We start from the raw sequence: 21,650 nt of genomic DNA on the forward strand, positions 1-21,650 counted from the left end.
TTGGCGAACATAAATCCATGTTTTTTTTTTTACAGAATTGATGTCCTTTATTGGCCAAATGTTTGAAATGATTTGATTTCACAAAGGATTGTCTACTTCTCCTGTCTTTTCACAGATTTCTCACTCCCACCCAGATCGTTGGGGCTTCTGTCCCTCTGCAGGAACTGTTCGCTCCAAATGTTTAACTCCAGGCATCTATTGAAAGATCATTTTACGACATGAGAGGTTTATTGATTCTGAAAATAAGCACATGCCTGCAATGTCTCCGATGAAAATAGTTTTGGATTGAAACTGTAGATGGTTTGGTTATTGGAAGAGAAACTTGTGCAGGCTGGAATGTTTACTGCAGGATTCTTGGTTGTGTTTGAATGGGGAAATAAAAGTTTAAAGCTGCAGCATGTAACTTTTATTTAAAAAATATGTTTGTTTGTTTTTTTACATATCTGTTAAACTGTCACCATGTCTTGACAGTTTGTTGTCACGAGTTAGATCATCTGTGAAGAGGTGGATCTCCTCCTCCTCCTCCCTGAGCTGCAGCTGCCATTTTGGAATCAATATAACACCAAATAAGTAAAGAACTCATTTACCTCACTAAATACAGAAATATGTAATTTGATATATTTGGCGAGCTAAATGAGAAGGTCTTCTAAAGACTGACAGAGCCATTTAACTGGTTCATAAACATGGCGCCAAGTTTTTCATTGACGTGAGAGTTCATTCTTTTGAGGAATGAACTCTCCATTTTGAACACTTTTGCGCTTATCAACTGGGTACTAATTATTTTGATAAAATAATTTGCTGTTGTGCGAATGACATTGGTGATGTAAAAAAATGCACCACAGCGACTGAGAAAAAACATAATTTCCAGGATGTGATTACTGGGAATATTTCATTTGAGTGGATAAATGTGTGGAAAAGCCTGCTTTTTTGTCATTTTTCTTTCTTCATCTGTGATGCACAAAGCTGCAGCGCCATTCGCAGATGTTAAGTCTTAACTTGCAAAAAAAAAAAGAAAAGTAAAGAACATTAATCACAGGCTGAAATGAGAGCAAAGATTCAGGCAGCAGTTTCCCCTCTGGGGAGGCAGAAACACACCTGAGATTATTACACTGAAACAGAACAACTTGCATAACTTGTTCTATGAAGTTATGTGATCATTAATATCTTTATGTGCAACTACAGCTATTTTCTATCAGTTCTTTGTGAGTGTTGCATGGGGAGTGTATAATTCTGCAATTTTTTTAAAGGACTATAAATAAAATCAGTTTACTAAAAAAGATTAATTTACTGCTGTATGTATTCTCGAGGAACAAAAAACAAAGTGTTTTGATGGCCTTCTTAGGATATGGCCGACCCCCACAGACCCCCACCCCTCACTCAGCTCCTTCAGACTAGCCAGCATCAATTAGCAAACACCTGGTAGGACTACACATCTATTGAGTCAATTATAGGAGCTACTTCTCAGTGAAACGCTGGTAAAAATGTTAATGAGGAGCCATGTTGTGATGCCGTCCTAAAGGAGGAGTTTCAGAAAGAGCAGGAGCTTCTTAAAGAGACAGAAACCAAATTTAAAGGATTCATATTCATGTCATATTTTACATATTTGTATATATAGTAACTAAGATAACTGAAGGTACTTTAGTTACTTTATTGTGCAATAAAACAGAACTGTATGCCTGGAAAATACATAATACTCTCCCTATAAAACGTAGTTACATATAGGTCTTACAATTGCACAACTTGAAGCACGCTGAATTAGTTTCCAAGTGGCTTAGATGTAACAAAGTTATGGTTTTGGACTGTCACACACAAGTAGGCAGCTTGTTGTAAGAGGTCAGAAGGTCAGACACTAACTAAAATATCCAACCCGGGGCAGAGCCCAGATTAGTCATTGTCTCTTTTCATTCCCAGTAAATTCTTCTCCTAACATCTCCAAAACTTTACAGATTAGCATCTGCCGCCATGCTATGCTACATGCTAGCATTTCATGTTTGCATCTGAAGAGGAAAGAGCAAGACTCTTTTTCTCAGAAAAGCATCTTGTGACATTTGAGAGATAATTGTATATATCAAATAATCCTAATAATCATAATAACCATTTTCCCAATAGGACTTGGTCTGCACACAGGCCATCTGTCCGCCGTCTCCCCGGCCGTCTGAGATGAGTCTGGCAGAGTTTCACTGAGACCTGTTGTAACATCTCGCCCCCTGAGAGGAACAGCTTCAGCCCCCAGCTCTGCTCCTCTGAGTGACAATGATTTTCCAACACCCCCGAGCCCATGTAGCTATTGATTAGAGTCGTGTGACATTTTCTTAAGCAGTACCGCCTGAGGGCTCAAAGGTCACACGCGTCAAACAATGCTTGGCTGCCTGGACTGTAAAAATACTAGGACTTTCCCATCGTCCGTGTATATTTGTATTTCCTTCAAATGTTCTTAGCATTTTTTCAAATTCGACACATTGGACTCGTGATACTCTCGCAATTTGAACGAAGTGCTGAGTCACGCTTAAATAATCCTTTAGAAACACGAAGCCTTTGGTGGCTGTCGTTTTGGACGCCCTCACCTGGAGGGTTGTCTAACCAATCAGCTGTCAGATACTATCCTAACAGTCTCATCCTTGTCAAGTTCAGTTATTACATAACTTTGAACAGCTGCGCTGCAAACTGACACTCTGCTGTCTTCAATACACAGCTCCAGCTTTCACCAGCACTGAACTACCATTACAGTGTTTCATTGTTGCTCAACCTCATAGCTGTTATGAAGAGCAGCGTGTTGCATTTTGCAGCTGTGCGTGGAGCCAGTAGCCGCAGCAGCAGCGCATGCTAACACGGACAGCTTTCATCAATAATCCACTGGATTTACTGAGTCTCTCTTTTTCCAGCCATCATTTGTGCAGCATATATGACTCTCACAATGTGACATTACTTCTTTTATATTCATTTGAGGCCATGCAGAAAATCTAAATTCATCATTCAATGCCAGCCTGCAGATTTGAGATGTTTTGTTGCGCATGCAGCCAGGGTTTCTTTGTGTTATGCACTCAAAGTGAGTTTTAAATATTTCAGGATTTTTTTGAGGCTTTAGCTATTTATGATTACGTAGCTCTGTATAATAAATGTCTGTTTTGTTTAAGGACATGAAGTAGCTCTTTAAAAGAGGAACCCAGACACTTTTAAGCATCCAAGTCTGTCACACAGGAACCTGTCGCTTCCATCTTCAGAGTAACCCAGATTTAAGGCCCATAGATCCATATTCAAAAATATTCTTTAGATGACTCATCTCAGTTTCTGATAAAAAAATAAAAAAAAAATTATATATATATATATATATATATATATATATATATATATATATATATATATATATATTATGAGCATAGCACTGAAAAATAAGTGCTAGACTTTCCTTTTGACAGGAATGATTCTCTTGGAAAATAAAGAATTCACTTTATGATAAATAGCTTGACTAGCTGATTTTAAAAATTAGACAAAATTTGACAGAACACTAAATTAACTTCTTTACATTCACATAGTATTTATAAAAGATAGTCAATTTTAATTTTAGATAGTCAATTTTTATATATATATATATATATATATAGCCCAGGTCAGGCGCTTCTGCTGCTGCTTCTTGTTCAAAAGTGTCTTGACCTTTGACCTGGGGAATGCAGCACCTGTAGCCCATTTCCTGCACACGCCTGTGCACCGTGGCTCTGGATGTTTCTACTCCAGACTCAGTCCACTGCTTCCCCCAAGGTCTGGAATCGGTCCTTCTCCACAATCTTCCTCAGGGTCCGGTCACCTCTTCTGGTTGTGCAGCGTTTTCTGCTACACTTTTTCCTTCCCACCGAGGTGCCTTGATGCAGCACTCTGGGAACATCCTATTTGTTCAGAAATTTCTTTCTGTGTCTTACCCTCTTGCTTGAGGGTGTCAATGATGGCCTTCTGGACAGCAGTCAGGTCCACAGTCTCACTCATGATTGCGGTTTTGAGTAATGAACCAGGCTGGGAGTTTTTAAAAGCCTCAGGAATCTTTTGCAGGTGTTTAAAGTTACTTTGTTGATTCATATAATCAGGTTAACTGCTCGTTCAGAGAACCTTTTCATGATATGCTAATTTTTTGAGACAGGGATTTTGGGTTTTCATGAGCTGTATGCCAAAATCATCAGTATTAAAACAATAAAAGACCTGGAATATTTCAGTTGGTGTGCAATGAATCTAAAATATATGATAGTTTAATTTTTATCATTACATTATGGAAAATAATGAACTTTATCACAATATGCTAATTTTTTTAGAAGGATCTGTATATATATATATATATATATGTCATTGCAAGATTTATGTTATTGCAAGATTTTTTCGCTTTAATTTTTTTGATAATGTGTTTTTCTTCCAAATGAAAGGTTTAAAAGCAGATTAACAGCTATTATTTTTCATAAACACTGAGTTAATGAACTGGTTTAACTCTTGGTCAGCCTTCACCAGTTTCACTGACTGTCAGATAAAAATGAACTCCTGTGAACCTACCAGGTCAGAAAACGTCTCATCTAATCTCACCAGCTCAACACACACGTTCATTCAACAACCACTACAGGGAGACAGAATTTACATATATAATTTATTACAGAATGGCATAACATCAAATAAAATATACATATTTATCTTCAAAGCTATCATTCAAAGTGAATAGTGAGACCAAAATCACCACGTTTTTACCACAGCAGTCAGCACGCGACAACGACTGTCATTTTTATCTAAGGAGTGTAAAACTGCACAAAATACAGCAGCTACCATAAGTAATAATATGGCACACAAGAGCTAAATACTTCATAAAGCATTTAGAGACATCTGTCCTCGCCAGATGTGCTGATGATGATGATGATGGGCGTCTGGACGAAGAGGGCTTGGAGCCAGAGAAAAGAGGAGTCAGATTTAAACTACAAATATGGACGAATAGCAAGAGTCTAATTAGAAGAAAAGTCTTTGTATTTATTGCTGCCTGGAGTTGTTGCTCTTTTTTTATATATATTATTATTCTGAAGTTTACCTACCTACAATTTACCTACTTTTAAGCAGAGTGATGGAAACTAGATGAACATAATATTGGTCCCCAGAAATAAAATCTTGTAACCTGTAAAATATAAATAAGAATAAAAAGTGACTCCCCTCCGGCTCCAGGCCCAACAGGCTGTCATTTAAAAATCTGCTTGTCAGCCGTCCCGCCTTATTTCAGCTTCCTGTTAGGTTCTGTCCTCACGAGGCGCTCTGCTATTCAGCTCTGGACAGACGTACAGTAACTGTATTTCATACGGTTTTGTTCAGTTTGACTCCTGCATCTCTACCCCTGAAGCCTCTTCCTTCTCTCCGGCATTTGACTTCTCCTCACCTGCAACAAACACAGAGAGGATTTTGTTTCAGATGAGGCAGAACATCCTCCTTCCACTTGGGCAGTTTTAGGCTCCCTTTCATTGGTTTCCTCAAAATTATTCACAGTTCTTCTTCTTACTCTTAAGGAACATTCAAGCGCCGTCATATATACAAGAAAGCTGATTGTTTTGTATGTTTCCACCAGAACACTTGGCTCTCAGTAGCTGGTATCAAAGTTGGTTTATTTCTCAAGACTGCAATGGAAACATTTTTTCCCCATCACGAGTCACATGATCGACAACCTCATGTTACTACTGGTGGAAACCATGAAGAAGGACAAGCTGACCACTTTTCTTTATTCTCCCACCTCCTGCTGCTCTCCATTTATGATTTTATTTAGAACTGTCGCTTTCATAACCTCCATGTCCTTTCTGTATTTTCTCACTCAGTGCTGTGGTCGCCGCGTTTAGCTGGGTGACCTTCCTGCCGGCTGAGCTGAGCGTATCGCTACAGATGACACACTTGACCGGATCGTTTTGTGTTCGACCTCGTCACACCTTCAGGACAAAGCTATTGAAGGAGTAACTGCTGTCACATACTGGACGTACTTTTTCTATCAAGATTGTAATCCTGGTTAGCTGTGTTTCTTTGTTTCATTTGTTGTATTCTTAACAAATGGCTCAGTACATTTGACGCTGCATCAAATACAAGATGGCCACCAGACCAGCCTGTGTGTCCTGCTCACCTGCGCTTTGATCGCCCGCTCTCCGTCTCTCACTTTGGGCGTCTGGGGATCCGGGGTCGTCTGGTGGCCAGCGGAGCTCGCCGCTCTCCACCTCAGCCGCATCCATCGGCTCCACCACAATGGAGGGAAGCCTCTTGGACAGCTTCGGAAACCTCTCGTGTGTTTCTGGGAAGATCTGTTCAAAACTTATGTAAGGTTACCGCCAGGTTTGTCATAGTTTGGGGAATTAGAACGACCTCATTCCAACGTCAAATTTGAAACCAACGGCGTGGCCACATTGATGGCAAACCAGATATAGAAAGGCAAATCCATGTACACTACTGATTATCTCATAGCATTTTAAATCATTGTTTTACAATGATTTGGAAATGTTAAGGCTAGTTTAGTTGCCAACACTCTATATCACTCTATATCACTGACTTTTTCTTTACGTTTGTACAAACTCCCTAAAGCTCTGTTTTCATTGAAATTCATATAATGGTGCACAATGACATTTTGAACATAAATTTGCTTAATGGAATGCGCCATTTAAAAAAAAAAAGAACAACAAATTTTTCAATAAAAGGTGGTATTTGTGGTTGTATTGAAATTAATGTAGTTCTCCCTATGCATGCGTGGGTTTTCTCCGGGTACTCCGGTTTCCTCCCACAGTCCAAAAACATGACTGTCAGGTTAATTGGCCTCTCCAAATTGTCCCTAGGTGTGAGTGTGTGTGTGCATGGTTGTGTGTCCTGTCTGTCTCTTTGTTGCCCTGCGACAGACTGGCGACCTGTCCAGGATGACCCTGCGTCTCGCCCGGAACGTTAGCTGGAGATGGGCACCAGCAACCCTCCTGACCCCACTGAGGGACAAGAGTGTAAAGAAAATGGATGGATGGATGAAATTAATGTATTCCACAAAGCTGTATTGGAAACACTTTTTTTGCATCATACCAGTCACGTGATCAACACCCTAATGTTGTCAAAAACCAAACCATGGAGAAGAAAAACAACAGAAAGTAGTTGGAGGATGTTTTTAATGACTTACAAATTTATTCACGTGTGATTTTAATTGTGTTTCTTACTTAATGGAAATGCTACAATTGCAAAATTGTGTTTTGTACAGATTGGCAGAATACTGACAAAGTTTTGCACACATCTGTAATGGAAGCGCAGCGTACAATACGACATGTTTCTAAAACAAAGTAAGCGAGTTATTACTGATGATAACTCTACTTTGATCAAGAAACTCAAATTTCTGTTTTGTTTCTCTTTCCAATACCTGACATTACTTTTCACTTCTATATTTTTATGCTTTTCATAAGTTCTGTTTGAAACTATACTTTCCAGTCACTCTGGCTGAACTTATTTAAATTGCCTGTTTTGCTCCCAGGCATATAAAGACTCAACAACTGTCATAAGAGACAGAGAAGCGCTGACCTACTTCCTGTTTTCACTGATATCGGCCTGGACCAAAAACAGCCTGTCCTCATTTACTCCGTCACCCAGCGATGTTTTTGAAGCTTTTCTAGCGAGTCTTGCGTGGGGCTGTGAGGTGTAGGATCGCTTGTGGGAGTAATCAAGTGTGACAAGGTGCAGGCAGTGGCTGAACGAGAGACCGAGATAGGCCCAGCTCCACCATGTGACCAGTGGAAACAGATTCAAATGCAATAAAAAGCAAGCGCTTCCTTCCCCAACCAAAATAACTGGAGGATAAATTGTTTCAACCGCAGAAACCATTAACATGGGGACATGTTTCAATCTGAACCGAACTGATGTAGCTGCATGTTCAGGGTGGTGGACCTGCTGGACGTTTACCAGTAATCTCCATTCTAGTCTTAAGTCTTTTTTTCTACTTTTAAGGCTCTAGTGGATTTTCTGGGGCTTCTGTACGTGGCCCAATTCATTTTCATATATGACTTAACTGAATGACGGTTTGACGTCGGCTCTACTGGACAGAATACACTTTAACACAGATCTGCTAACAGACAATTTCAACTTTAGTAAGTTTTCCCATTCCTGCTGAAGAAAAGTAACCAGTTTTACATTGGATGTTCTTCACCACATGTAGCTTTTACATCAAAATCAAAATCTAACAAAATAGATGCTAATTTGTTAGCTAGCGTCTGCAGTCTTCCTTATCTCTGCTACAGGGCGCAGCCAATCAGCACCAAGGAAAATAAATAGTGCTCCTGGATCGGCTGCTTTGCTAACACCAGCAAATAACGTGTGAAGTGGCACTGCGCTGGTAATGTTTCAGCTTCCCAGGCCTCATTACCTTTTGAATATTTTAGACGTGCTCAACAAAAAAATTTGTGAAAAGTCAAATCTGGATTACATCACACAGAAAGGACCAAATTCTGAAACTAGAATAGAAAATGTATCACTGTATTTATTTCACTGTAATACATCAAATGTAACTTATTATTATTACAGCTAATGAAATGAAAAACACAAACCAACAGACACAAAGAAGGATACTGAGTCCTGATCTCCTGCTGCTCCTCCTCCGCTGAAATCCTCTGTTCCAGGCTCCAAGGAGTTCATAACATCAGCCATCCTACAAAAAAAGGGAAAAAAAAACAAAAAACATTGCATATCATCAGTGATTAATCACATATTCATGTTTTTGTACTCAGCCTGTCTCGAGTGACAGGATGTATGTCCGAGGCTTTTGAATTAGTTCAGGATACTTTTCATTTTATTTGCTTCTATTACTCAGGAGTCATTTTGACATCGTTATTCACAAGCCTACTCAGGAAGGCCTGGAGTAATAGCTGGCATTGATTGGCCGACAACAATAGCCAATTATTGCCAACGATCCCACACACACCACAGAAGCGATGGGAGGTGGTCAATCAGCGGCGCAGGATTGTGGAGCAACAACAGCCGGCTGCCAGCTTGAAGAGCGCAGGCATTAGCATGTAGCAGCCTCAGCTCCAGGCTTTTCACGGCGCCTCGCTGCTTAAATGTTCAAACAGTGAACAAAAAAATAAAAAATAAAACAGGATCTCCAAGTACGAGAAGCAAACTAAAAGACAACAAGACTTGGATCTAAATCTGTGTGTTTTGTTGCCTTTTTGGCACCTCAGCCGCCGGCGGGGAACTTTAGCAAATAAAGAGCAGAATACGAATCTCCTGTGGATTTCTGCCATGTGAGAACAAAACAATAACTGGCCTGGTTGCAGTGCAGACTCAGCACACACTAAAAATACCTCAGACAAAAAGCAACGGGTTTTTGACCCGCTGACCAGTTAACATTAAACAGGAATAGAAAAACATGTCGCTCTCAAAAGCATTGAAGTCGGTTTTGAATACAGTAGGAAACATCCACATGCCTTCACTTAGACCAAGAACGAGTTTTAAAAAAAGGCAGTAAATGTTTAATGAAAAACAACACAGAATTTTAGATGAACCAAAACCAAACATGGAGAAGCAGATTTCCTAACTGGTTGCTGTGTTATGTTTCTTTGAAATGCCTTGTTGATGAAATTTTCCCTACAAATAAACTTCATTTGATGCATCGAGACCCAAAACTCTAAATTTTTCTGATGAAAGGAAAATTTCAAGCCGTCTGCCTCGATCCAATCCAATCCAGTGATTCTTAACTCCAAAGTAGCAGCAGCAGACACCCAGCTGAGCTGAACTATTTAGTGACTTTTCAGATAAAAATAAAATTGGCCAAAATAGGAGTTGGCAGGTCAAACCGCGATCAGTGCACCTCTAGTTTGAAGCTCTACTAAACCAAATATAAATATAAAGGTAAGGTAAGGTCATTTTTTGTATATCACATTTTCAGCAACAAAGCCATTCAAGGTGATTCACATGAATTAGAATAAATACAAGCAAAACAACAAAACCAAAACAAAGACAAAAGGTTGGAGGGGTAAAAAACTAAATGTTTGATTCCAGTTGTTTTGTGTCAATAGGTAAACTAACAGGAGTTCCTCTAGGTTTCCAATATTAAAGCTAAATGTTGTTTCTCCATGTTTGATTTCTGTTCTGGGATTTCTGTATAGCTATTTGTTTTACGTTTGCCCTGATCTACCATTTCTGAGTCGATTGTAAAAGTTGCATTCCTTGGTACTGAGCGCAGGGTCACAGATGATTTTTTTCATACTGAAGCTTTTAAAACTGAAGAATTTCTTCTGACAATATTCTCCACATCAGAATCACGGTGGATTCCTCTCATACCCACCGACAGCTGCAGCATCATCCTGACCCCGTGACCTTGTTCTGGGTACTTCATAAAGAAAAAAGGAAGACATATCTGCTTTCCCATCACGCTGCTTAATGAACGCTGCTGTTAAACGGATATTAATAAAACACTTACCGTCCTTCCATAAAACAGCAGACAATAACGGCGTGACCTTTCGTGTGACAAGTTATCAGAGACCCCACTTTGCGACAATCAGACAAGCAGTTGCTGTTGCCATGGGGACGAGCGATTGAGATTTAATGCCTCTGATTGTCTGAGTGGTGCACTTTGCTCCGACGCGCGAGGCCGAGGGCTGATTTGGGGGTATTCATGTGTGCCGCGACGCTGCAATTACCACCGCCAGGACGGGGCAGTGTTGTTCTGAGACTTTCTTTGTGAAACCTGGAATTGCTTCTGCCCTTCATCACCATCATCATCTCTCAGCGAGGGAAACAATACAGCTTTTATTTCTCATCAGAGGCCGGTATTGTTCGGCCGGGGAGGGAGTCGGTGCGGCCGGCAGAGCGCCGGCTCTCTGCTCCGCCACTCAGGAGGCAGCAAACACACAAGCCGGGGCAGAGCTTCAGTCCGATCATGTTTCTGCAAAGTGCTGCAGCTCTGCGGTGGCACAGAGCGAAACAGACTCAAGAATTTAAATGTTCAGGCCAAGCATGACACGGCAGACAACTTTTTTTTTTCTTTCTTTCTTTTTTGGGGCGATTCATGCTCACAGGAAGCCACTTCTGCTGCGCCTCAGCAGAGATGGGAAATGTGAAAACACTTTTCTGCTCACCTTTTGGATGGGGTCACATTCCAGCAGCTAGTGTTTTAAGTGCTTGCTGAATTTAAATTTAGGTAAATTCATGCGCTTTGTGAATACTGTTGGAATGTTTGAGCTCAAACCGAGTTGTTCTAGTGTATTTCTTGTTTTGACCAGATGGGTCCCATATGGGTTTGTCTACGTGTTCCACGGTGGCCCCACATGGGTTTGCCCATGTAGGGCCACAGCCCACATGGGCCCTACATGGGCCCTACACAGCAAACCCATGTGGGGCCACCCACATGGGTTTGTCTGTGGAACCCATATGTCTGCCTTCCTTTCCCCCATATGGGGCCCACCTAGGCATGCTGGCAGGGATTCAGCTTTTGCATTTGAGATTTGACATAAACTACTGACTTGACGTATGTATATCCTTTAAAAAATAAAAAATAAAAACATGTCAGAAACAAAACAAATAAATGTTTCTAAAAAAAATGCAAAAGGAGTGAACCGTCTGACATGCTAGACAAACCAAGGTCTAGCATGTCAGAGGTCAGGAATGCTTTCATGGCTATTTATAATTTAAAACATGAAACAACGATAAACTAAAGAAAAGACAAACTTATTCTTAGCCATTTTATGTAAGCTCCACTGTAAAAAGAAAAAAAATATATAAAAAAAGAAATGTAAAGTGATAGATTATGGATGTACAGCATTTTAAAACAAATCAATCCACTCTCAAAATAATTCATTTGGCAAAAGTGTTGTGATGTTTGATGCACCTCTTTGTTTTAAATTAGTGTTTACACCACCTGTCCTTATTTGCTTAATTTATTACCTTGTTGTAGCTCTCATTATAGCTTCCATTTCATTAAAGCCTCCTGTGAAGTGCTTTGATTTGTTTCATTATTTGTCCATGTAACACATACCTGTCAGTCTTCCGTTTTGGCCCGGAAACTAACGTTTTTTATCCCCTTTTCCTGCCGTGCTCCCGTATTATGACTTCCCCGTACATATCCCGTATTTGACCCGCCATCCGGCCCCTCCCACTCTTACGTCAGTTCCGCCCTCCTCCCCCGCTGCGACAGTGTTACCCGGATCCCGACATTTCCCGTATTCTCAAGTACAAAACTTGACAGTTTTGTGAGGTCAAATAAATAACGTGCTGCAAAATAGACAGCTAGTCTGCTGACAAGTTCACACAGTTCAGTAGGCTCTTCTTCTATTCACTACACATTAAGTACACACAGTGATGCAACACTCCCCCTAGCCCACTGCTGCCAGCTGGCTAAAAACAAGCTAACACTTTTTGTTCTTACTAAAAAAAAAAAGAAAAATTGTCTGTTTGGAAATATTTCCAAAAGCAAAACAAGTAGACACTCATGGTGCCTAAATAAGGTATGGTTTTCAAACTACAGTTGCCAAGTATACATTCATAACAGCAGCATGTCTAATATGACTCCAGGTTGTCTGCCGGAGCGGATGGTCCAGCTAATTAGCTAGCTAATATTAGCTTGTTATCCTTCCAGTGTTACTTTATAAGAATCAGACTGTCAAAAATGTAGTAAAGCCAAAAAAGGACTACAAAATTACTAATACATTCAGAAAGTGTTTATTCTATGTTTTTTATTATTATATGTGTAAAACTCAAAATAACAGTAATTATATAGTATTTCTTGATATGGTGAGAATAAATATTGTAGTAATGGTATTTTAAATGTGGTGTTTTACAGATATTACTATACTGTGAAAATACTATATTTAACCAAATAAACATACAGTAGAGGATAATAATGAATGCTACGGGGTTAGCTCTAAAGCTAAACAACACATCACAGCTGTGATAACATTTTGTTTGTTTACACAGTACGATGCAGATCGGATGAGGAGATACCGTATTTTCCGCACTGTAAGGCGCACCGGATTATAAGGCGCACCTTCAATGAATGGCCTATTTTAAAACTTTTTTCATATATAAGGCGCACCGCATTTTAAGGCGCTATGCAGGGGTCACCAACTCCAGTCCTCAAGGGCTACCATCCTCCAACTTTTAGATTCACCTCTGCTCCAAAATGTCTGAATTTCCTCTCCAGCATTCATTCCTCTGTGCAGTAGGCTGGAAATGAGCAGTTTATTTGATAAAGGTGTGTTTGAGCAGAGACACATCTAAAAGTTGCAGGACAGTAGCCCTAGAGGACTGGAGTTGGCGACCCCTGCACCACAGTTACCACCCATCCTTTATTGAACCTATACGGAACGCGATTTGTTCCGTACTCTACAAATGTGAATGTGTAACAATAAAGAAGTGGTCCATGAGTACTTTATATAGTAGGCTGCCCCAGTCATTGTTTCACTCACGGTGTTGGTGTTGCGATATTGTGCCCAACTGCTTTTTGGGTAACACAAATCCACCGACACGCTGCCGCCGCAGTCTCCGTCTTTCCACGAACAGCATGTTCGTGAAGAACATGGTGCTAAATGACCTGCAGACGACCTGATTATCATGTCGGTAGGTATAGCTACAACTTCAAACTTTGTTCACAAACCAGTTTTTTGACAACTATCTCAGCATGCACCGCGCGCTTCTTCTTCTACGGGGGAAAATGATGTCGGCGGCTGCTTACCGTAGTTGCTAGACCTGTTGTGGCTCAATATTGGTCCATATATAAGGCACGCCGGATTATAAGGCACACTGTCGGCTTTTGAGAAAATTGAAGGTTTTTAGGTGTGCCTTATAGTGCGGAAAATACGGTATATGTTAAGTACAGTCATTTGTGAATATCCTGTAAATTTGGGTCATCACATGTCCCTGTAATGCAAAACTAATAAACACTTCTTTTAAAAAAAGCATTAAAAGGTCTACATAAAGAGTATTTGTGTCAACTTTTCAGGAAATGCACTCCAAGTTTGCTGTAGCAAAATATAATCCAGATTTATGTATGATTCAGACATAGTCCTCTTAACACTATGTCTTCATCATAACAACAACCAATCCTGTATTTGCTGACTTGTAAGAAAAAAAAATGTCCTAAATGAACATGTTGTACTCAGCCAGGTATTCAAATTATGAGTGATAGAAGAAATGGATGGTATTAGTTGTTGCTAGGCATGAGCCAGCTGTTAGTCTCCAGTTATATCAGAACTCCTCAGCCGAACCTCTCACCAGATCAAGCAAACACAGTCATATCCGCCCTGCTCTGTCCTCACTACACCGGGTCCCAAGGATTTTTTTTTTATTTGCTTCAAAATTCTTGTGTTTTAAATGTCCTTGCAGGTGAGCACAAGACAAAAAGTGTAGTCACCAAGTTAGATACCAGGAAATAAAAAACCCTTGGCTGGGACATGACTTCAGTCTGATACTTGAGATGGGGGCGGAAGGGCCATGTCTACAAGTATCTGGAGCAAAGAGGCCAAATCTCCAAAAATGCAAAGTAACAAAGGAGCTGGGTTACCAAGAACTGTGAGAATTGCTTTGGTTTGGTAGTTCATCTATTCGGTTTCTACCACAGCACCTAGACTGCACCAGAGCAATTCAACACAGGTGCTAATCGTCTTCTAGAGGAGAACTGCCATCCTTTGCAGCTTATATATTCTTTGTCCGACTGCATGCAATTGATTGTGACCTCTGTACCATGACCTTTCAGGACAAATACACCGTTAAACCCCTAATAATAAAAAAGGATTCAAACATGAATTAGAAAAAGATGTGACTGGATATATTTTACCCCAGATCATTATGAGATTGTCACAGCATGAAAAACCTGACTAAAATAATACTCGCTCTTTGAGTTTGCGTGGTAACAGATTCTGTGTCTCTTTTAAATCTGAAACCGCATCATGATAATTATATTTTTTTGTTCACATCACCCAAATGTATCCATCCATCCATCCATCCATTTTCTTCCGCTTATCCGGGGTCGGGTCACGGGGGCAGCAGCTTCAGAAGGGAGGCCCAGACTTCCCTCTCCCCAGCCACTTCTTCCAGCTCCTCCGGAGGAATCCCAAGGCGTTCCCAGGCCAGCCGAGAGACATAGTCCCTCCAGCGTGTCCTGGGTCTTCCCCGAGGCCTCCTCCCGGTGGGACGTGCCCAGAACACCTCACCAGGGAGGCGTCCAGGAGGCATCCTTACCAGATGCCCGAGCCACCTCAACTGGCTCCTCTCGACGTGGAGGAGCAGCGGCTCTACTCTGAGTCCCTCCCGGATGACCAAGCTTCTCACCCTATCTCTAAGGGAGAGCCCAGCCACCCTGGGGAGGAAACCCATTTCGGCCGCTTGTACCCGTGATCTCGTTTTTTCGGTCATGACCCAAAGCTCATGACCATAGATGAGGGTGGGAACATAGATCGACCGGTAAATCGAGAGTTTCGCTTTTTGGCTCAGCTCTCTCTTCACCACGACGGACCGGTACAGCGCCCGCTTCACAGTAGACGCTGCCCCAATCCGCCTGTCGATCTCCCGCTCTCTTCTTCCCTCATTCGTGAACAAGATCCCCAGATACTTAAACTCCTCCACTTGAGGCAGGACGACCCCCTGACCCGGAGAAGGCACTCTACCCTTTTCCGGCTCAAGACCATGGCCTCGGATTTGGAGGCACTGAGCCTCATTCTGGCCGCTTCACTCTCGGCTGCGAACCGCTCCAGTGAGAGCTGCAGATCATGTTCCGATGAAGCCAACAGGTCCACATCATCCGCAAAAAGCAGAGATGCGATCCTAAGGCCACCAAAACGGATCCCCTCAACACCTCGGCTGCGCCTAGAAATTCTGTCCATAAAAGTAATGAACAGAATTGGTGACAAAGGGCAGCCTTGGTGGAGTCCAACTCTCACCGGAAACGAGCCCGACTTACTGCCGGCAATGCGGACCAGACTCTGACACCGGTCATACAGGGACCTGACAGCCCGTATCAAAGGGCCCGGTACCCCATACTCCCGGAGAACCCTCCACTGGGGCCCTCGAAGGACACGGTCGAACGCCTTCTCCAAGTCCACAAAACCCATGTAGACTGGTTGGGCGAACTCCCATGCACCTTCCAGGACCCTGCTGAGGGTGTAGAGCTGGTCCAGTGTTCCACGACCAGGACGAAAACCACACTGCCCTTCCTGAATCCGAGGTTTGACTATTCGACGGACCCTCCTCTCCAAGACCCCTGAATAGCCCGTACCAGGGAGGCTTAAGAGTGTGACCCCTCAGTAATTTTAACACACCCTCCGGTCCCCGTTTTTGAACAGGGAGACCACCACCCCAGTCTGCCAATCCAGGGGAACTGCCCCCGATGTCCATGCGCTATTGCAGAGTCGCGTGAGCCAACACAACCCTACAACATCCAGAGGCTTAAGGAACTCCGGGCGGATCTCATCCACCCCCGGGGCCCTGCCACCGAGGAGCTTTTTGACCACCTCGGCGACCTCGTCCCCAGAGACTGGAGAGCCCAACACAGAGTCCCCAGGCTCAGCTTCCCCAACAGAAGGCATGTTGGTGTGATTGAGGAGGTCTTCGAAGTATTCTGCCCACCAGCCCACAACGTCCCGAGTTGAGGTCAGCAGCACACCATCCCCACTATAAAGTGTTGGTGCTGCACTGCTTCCCCCTCCTGAGACGCCGGATGGCAGACCAGAATCGCCTCGAAGCCGTGCGGAAGTCTTTCTCCATGGCCTCTCCAAACTCCTCCCACGCCCGAGTTTTTGCCTCAACGACCACCCGAGCCGCATGCCGCTTCGTCCGCTGGTACCCATCAGCTGCTTCTGGAGTCCCACAGGCCAAAAAGGCCCGTTAGGACTCCTTCTTCAGCTTGACAGCATCCCTCACCAAAGGTGTCCACCAATGGGCTCGAGGGTTGCCGCCGCGACAGGCACCAACAACCTTGCGGCCGCAGCTCCGATAAGCCGCCTCGGCAATGGAGGCACGGAACATGGTCCACTCAGACTCAATGTCCCCAACCTCCCCTGGAACGTGTTCGAAGTTCTGCCGGAGATGGGAGTTACAGCTCCGTCTCACAGGGGACTCCGCCAGACGTTCCCAGCAGACCCTCTCTACAAGTTTGGGCCTGCCAGGTCTGACCGACCCAAATTTAACAGACAGCAAAAGAAAATTTTAGAATAAACACTTATTACGTTTCCTACCCATCCATGGTCTATACCTGAATATCCTTGCAAGGTCTCCACCGTGTTGCTCCTAACTCTTCTAGTATTTTTCAAACACATTTTAAATGTGTAAATGTTTATAAATGTACAGAATATGCTAACACTTTGCTGTTCTGCTTTTTATATATTAACATCCATCCATCCATCCATCCATTTTCTTAAACCCTTGTCCCTCAGTGGGGTCGGGAGGGCTGCTGGTGCCTATCTCCAGCTAACGTTCCGGGCGAGAGGCGGGGGTCATCCTGGACAGGTCGCCAGTCTGTCGCAGGGCAACACAGAGACACACAGGACAAACAACCATGCACACACTCACACCCGGAGAAAACAGGGAGAACATGCAAACTCCATGCAGAAAGACCGGGGCCGGGAATCGAACCAAGAACCTTCTTGCTGCAAGGCAAGAAGGTTAATATATGGGGCTGTGCAGCCCATATATTAACATAAATATTTTTTAAAAATTGTATCAGGTTGTTAATTGAACAGGATGTTCTCCGACATCGCCCACGGTCAGCTGCTAAAGAGACATGGTGAACGTAGCATGCTAACTGTCGTCTTAAAACAGCGTTACCTTAATAAGAAAAATGGCTACTGCTAGCCATATGGGTGACTTAATGCTTTGTATTTACTGAAATATGTTATTGTGACGCCAGATTTGTTGGTGTTTTTGATGCTTAAACGATAAGGCGAAGATGAATGAACCAAGAAAAATCTCTGAAACTCTTCAGTATAGCAGAGAACCACCAGTCACAGATCTAAGGTTGGAGCCAAAAGCTACTGATCTTTGAGTGAATTATGAACCATTTTATGCAGTTTTCAACTGAAGCGCGTGGCATAACGCTTTTCAGAAAATCACCCACAGTCTTACTCTTAATCCTCACATTTTGCTTTTAAAAAACACACACACACAGTTTGTCCTCTTTCCTGAGCCCATCAGCAGATTTAACACAGTCAAGACTTTTTAAGCGGAGAGCCTTTGGGGCTTTTCGGCAGCCAGTTGATTTCACAACTTTTCTTTGGCAGATCCAGAGCGTTGAGGGGATACTATGAAAACGACTCCTCCACTCTCTCTTACATCACTAAGGCCGCAATTTGAACACGTTCAGCTTAGCAACTAAAGGGATAGTCCTTCATTTTTAAAGCGAGTTTCTGTTAAAACAGGCAGTATCTTGCTTTGCAATAGATAATGCTCACATTTTTCTTAAAGCGGTACGACTTTATGAAACCTTTAAGACATTCACATGCCTACAGTCGTTTATTTACACAAAACCCAATGATTGTTTTTAAATGGATCCGCCCGTGATCGTCCTGAATAAACACAAAATCCAGATTTCATGTTCTGAGTAATTTTATTAAGGGAAATGCCTTCCAAAGCAACCTGGTCTTCTGTGAAACCATAACTGCTCTCTCAGCCTCGTTTCTGATTGTACCAGCTTTGACAACAACAACTGCCATCAGGCGTTTCAAATGTCTGGCAGGGAGTCTTTCTCATCGCTGAGGAGGAATCTTGGCCCAATCTTCTGCTCCATTGTTTTAATTCGGTTGCACTGGAGGGTTTATGAAAACCCAACTGTGCTTCAGCATCAGCGTTTAGCTGGACATGTTTACCAGAGAGCAACAATTCATGGTTCAAACAATTAACTATACAGGTCCTGAACAGAAAAGCAGTCCCAGACCATAACACCACCACTGCTGTGCTTTACTGTCAACAATGTTCTTTGTCTGAAACCCTGTGGAGGTTTTGTTGTCAGGTGAAACATGTTTCAAAAAGTTCAACTTTTGTCTCCTCGGTCTGTAGACTATTTTGTCAAAACTCTTCGGGATCACTGAAATACTTTTTTTGGAAATGGAAAAATGTTCTTTTTTTTCTCAGCATTGATTTTTGCCTCTGCGACAGACTGGTGACCTGTCCAGGGTGACCCCGCCTCTCGCCCGGAACGTTAGCTGGAGATAAGAACCATTAGTTGGAATGTATGTATGTATGATTGGACTGAAATACATTTCTCTTGTAAAGCGTCTCAAGACAACATTTGTTGTGAATTGGCTCCTCATAAATAAACTGAGTTGAACTGAATTTGATCATTTGAAACATTTAAGTGGAACTAAATAGCAAAAACAGAATAAGAGAAATATATGAATGGATTTTTTTTTATTCAAAGCACTATTGTTCTCAATTAAAGCATAATATTATAGTTCTTTTGGAAATCTTCATAAGATAGTTATTCTTTATCGTAAAAGTTTGGTTCTGTTACCAGTTACTACCTCCAGTTTCCATTTCCTTTTATAAATAATAACATGCTTCTGCATAAAAACAGCTCATTGCAAACATACGGCTGCACTGATAAATAGAAATATTTTTTTTTATTTTGGGAGTTCGGTAAACGGTCGATACTTACATGAGAAACCAATCGTATCCACCGATCTTCCTCTGCAGAGGTCTAAAAATCGGCGCCGGTCTCCTTTTGATCTGCCGTGAGCGGACTGGGTGACAAACCCGCTCATCTGTTAACACGTTTACTAAATATAGTAACTTTGTTCCTTTACTTAGCAACTTTTCAGTCAAAAAAATTCAACTAAATTGGCCAAAAATTGGAATCGATGGGGTCAGACGTTGATCGGCCAGAAAACTGCCGATCGGTGCATCCGTCATTTTAAAGGTTTACAAAATAAAGTTAGCATGAATCACCTGAATGTTTCTAGGACTGGAACTGTCTGAAAAAGTAGAAATTGACTACAAACATGGCCTGTTTTGGACTGGACCAAATAACTTGGATTTTTACTAAATGAAGACACCAACAGAGTTTGAATAGCGTAAGATCGAATAAATAAATGAGACACTTTATTAATGTCCAAAACTACACCAGGTAGTCCACCAGGTAGAAAGGACAGAGACACACAACTCTGCACACACTCACCACTAGCAACAATTTAAAGAGACCTATCAACCTAACAGTCGTGTTTCCAGACTGACGGAGGAAGCAGGAGTACTGAAAAAAATAAATACATGAAAATTAAAAAGCCAACAGACGCACAAACAAATAAAAACTACCCACAGAACTACAGAGAATCTCCCAACCGGAAGTAGCACTTTAACTGCATGCTGCCTTTCAGTGCAATCTAATTTCAAGAATGCAGAACTGTCCCTTTATAAAACGCCGTCTCAAAATGCCACTTTTCCCCCTAAATCCTGTGAGATTTGGGGCCGAAAAGAAAATTTCTTCGCGGCGCCCAAAAACAGGAGCGCCGTTTCCTGTTTCTGTGAAACGCCTCGCTGCCTCACTGCTGTCCTCCAGCTGAAGTTCCGTTTGATTCCTCCTGCTTGTTGCCCCAGTTCACCAGTCCCCTGATATTTCAGCGGCATAGAAGCTTATATTTCTGCAAAGCATGCACGTAACTTGAAAAAAAAAAGAAAAAGAAATGTTACATAAATGTCTAGACTAGCACAAGTTTAAACTAACTCCCTACACAACAGGTAGATGCTGTTAGAAAGAGCTCCACTACGTGCGGAAACACTCAAATCCCCCTTAAAAAATTTTCATGTCAACATTTGTTTTGTTTTTTTTTTCTTTCTTGTTTTAATTTTTTAATAAACTATTAAAATGAGCTTGAAGAGTAATACCATTTTATATATATATATATATATATATATATATATATATATATATATATATATATATATATATATATATATATATATATATATTTTAATGGTAAGAAGAAACGCTCCTACCTGTCTGCGGGCTGATCCGGAGTCTCAGAGCAGGAAGGTCTCCCTCCTCCGCTGCCTCATCACACTGATCCTGATGCCGATGATGCTTCAGCTGCTGCTGCTGCGGCTGCGGCTGATGATGATGATGATGATGATGATGATGATGATGATGATGATGAGGTGGGCGACAGGCGGAGGAGCGAACAAGGTTCTCTGTGAAGTTACCGCTCGTACGAAAGTGTTTCGAGTCTGCGCAGTGGAGCGTGACTGGTGCTGCCTTCACTGAATTCGGAAAGGTGGGGTTTTTAAAGTCAGGTTTAAATCCATTGTGACATGCTTTGCATGTTTTCCCGCGCGTTAGTTGCTTAGTGAGGGCAACAATTCACTTATAAAAAAGTAACTCACTGGTTTGTACGTGTAATCGTTTAAATAAAATTCGAAACATGTAAGTTAAACAAATAAATCTGCTTTTTTGTTTGTTTAACACAACTATTTTCTGTAAGATGAGAAATACATAGGTAATTAAATTTTGATGTTCTCAATTTAAATTTGAATACGTATGCACCATATTTTCTATATTTATTTGTTTATATATTTTGAAGCAATTTAGGTTCATTCAATAAATAATGTTATTTCTGAAACGTTCCCACTAAATGAAACGCATCGTACAGATTTATTACGCACAGATGGATTGTTGAAAGCCTACATTTCTGTTAACTATGATGATTTTTCACTTACAGTTAATTAAAACA

The 21,650-nt window shown here is 41.8% G+C and overlaps 1 protein-coding gene across 1 annotated transcript; it reads right to left on the bottom strand.

Annotated features, from left to right (window-relative positions):
- Positions 1-4,607: 4,607 nt before the first annotated feature.
- Positions 4,608-21,148, bottom strand: LOC103458151 (protein LBH). Its single transcript, XM_008398762.3, has 4 exons — positions 20,920-21,148; positions 8,575-8,653; positions 6,116-6,290; positions 4,608-5,389 (listed from the first exon to the last, which is right to left on the bottom strand). The coding sequence occupies exons 2-4, from the start codon at positions 8,650-8,652 to the stop codon at positions 5,322-5,324; spliced, it is 321 nt and encodes a 106-aa protein (XP_008396984.1). The 5' UTR covers position 8,653; positions 20,920-21,148; the 3' UTR covers positions 4,608-5,321.
- Between the last annotated feature and the right edge of the window lie 502 nt (positions 21,149-21,650).

This window comes from Poecilia reticulata, chromosome 22 (genome assembly GCF_904066995.2).
Source record: "Poecilia reticulata chromosome 22, P_reticulata-male-v2, whole genome shotgun sequence".
Taxonomy (NCBI): domain Eukaryota; kingdom Metazoa; phylum Chordata; class Actinopteri; order Cyprinodontiformes; family Poeciliidae; genus Poecilia; species Poecilia reticulata.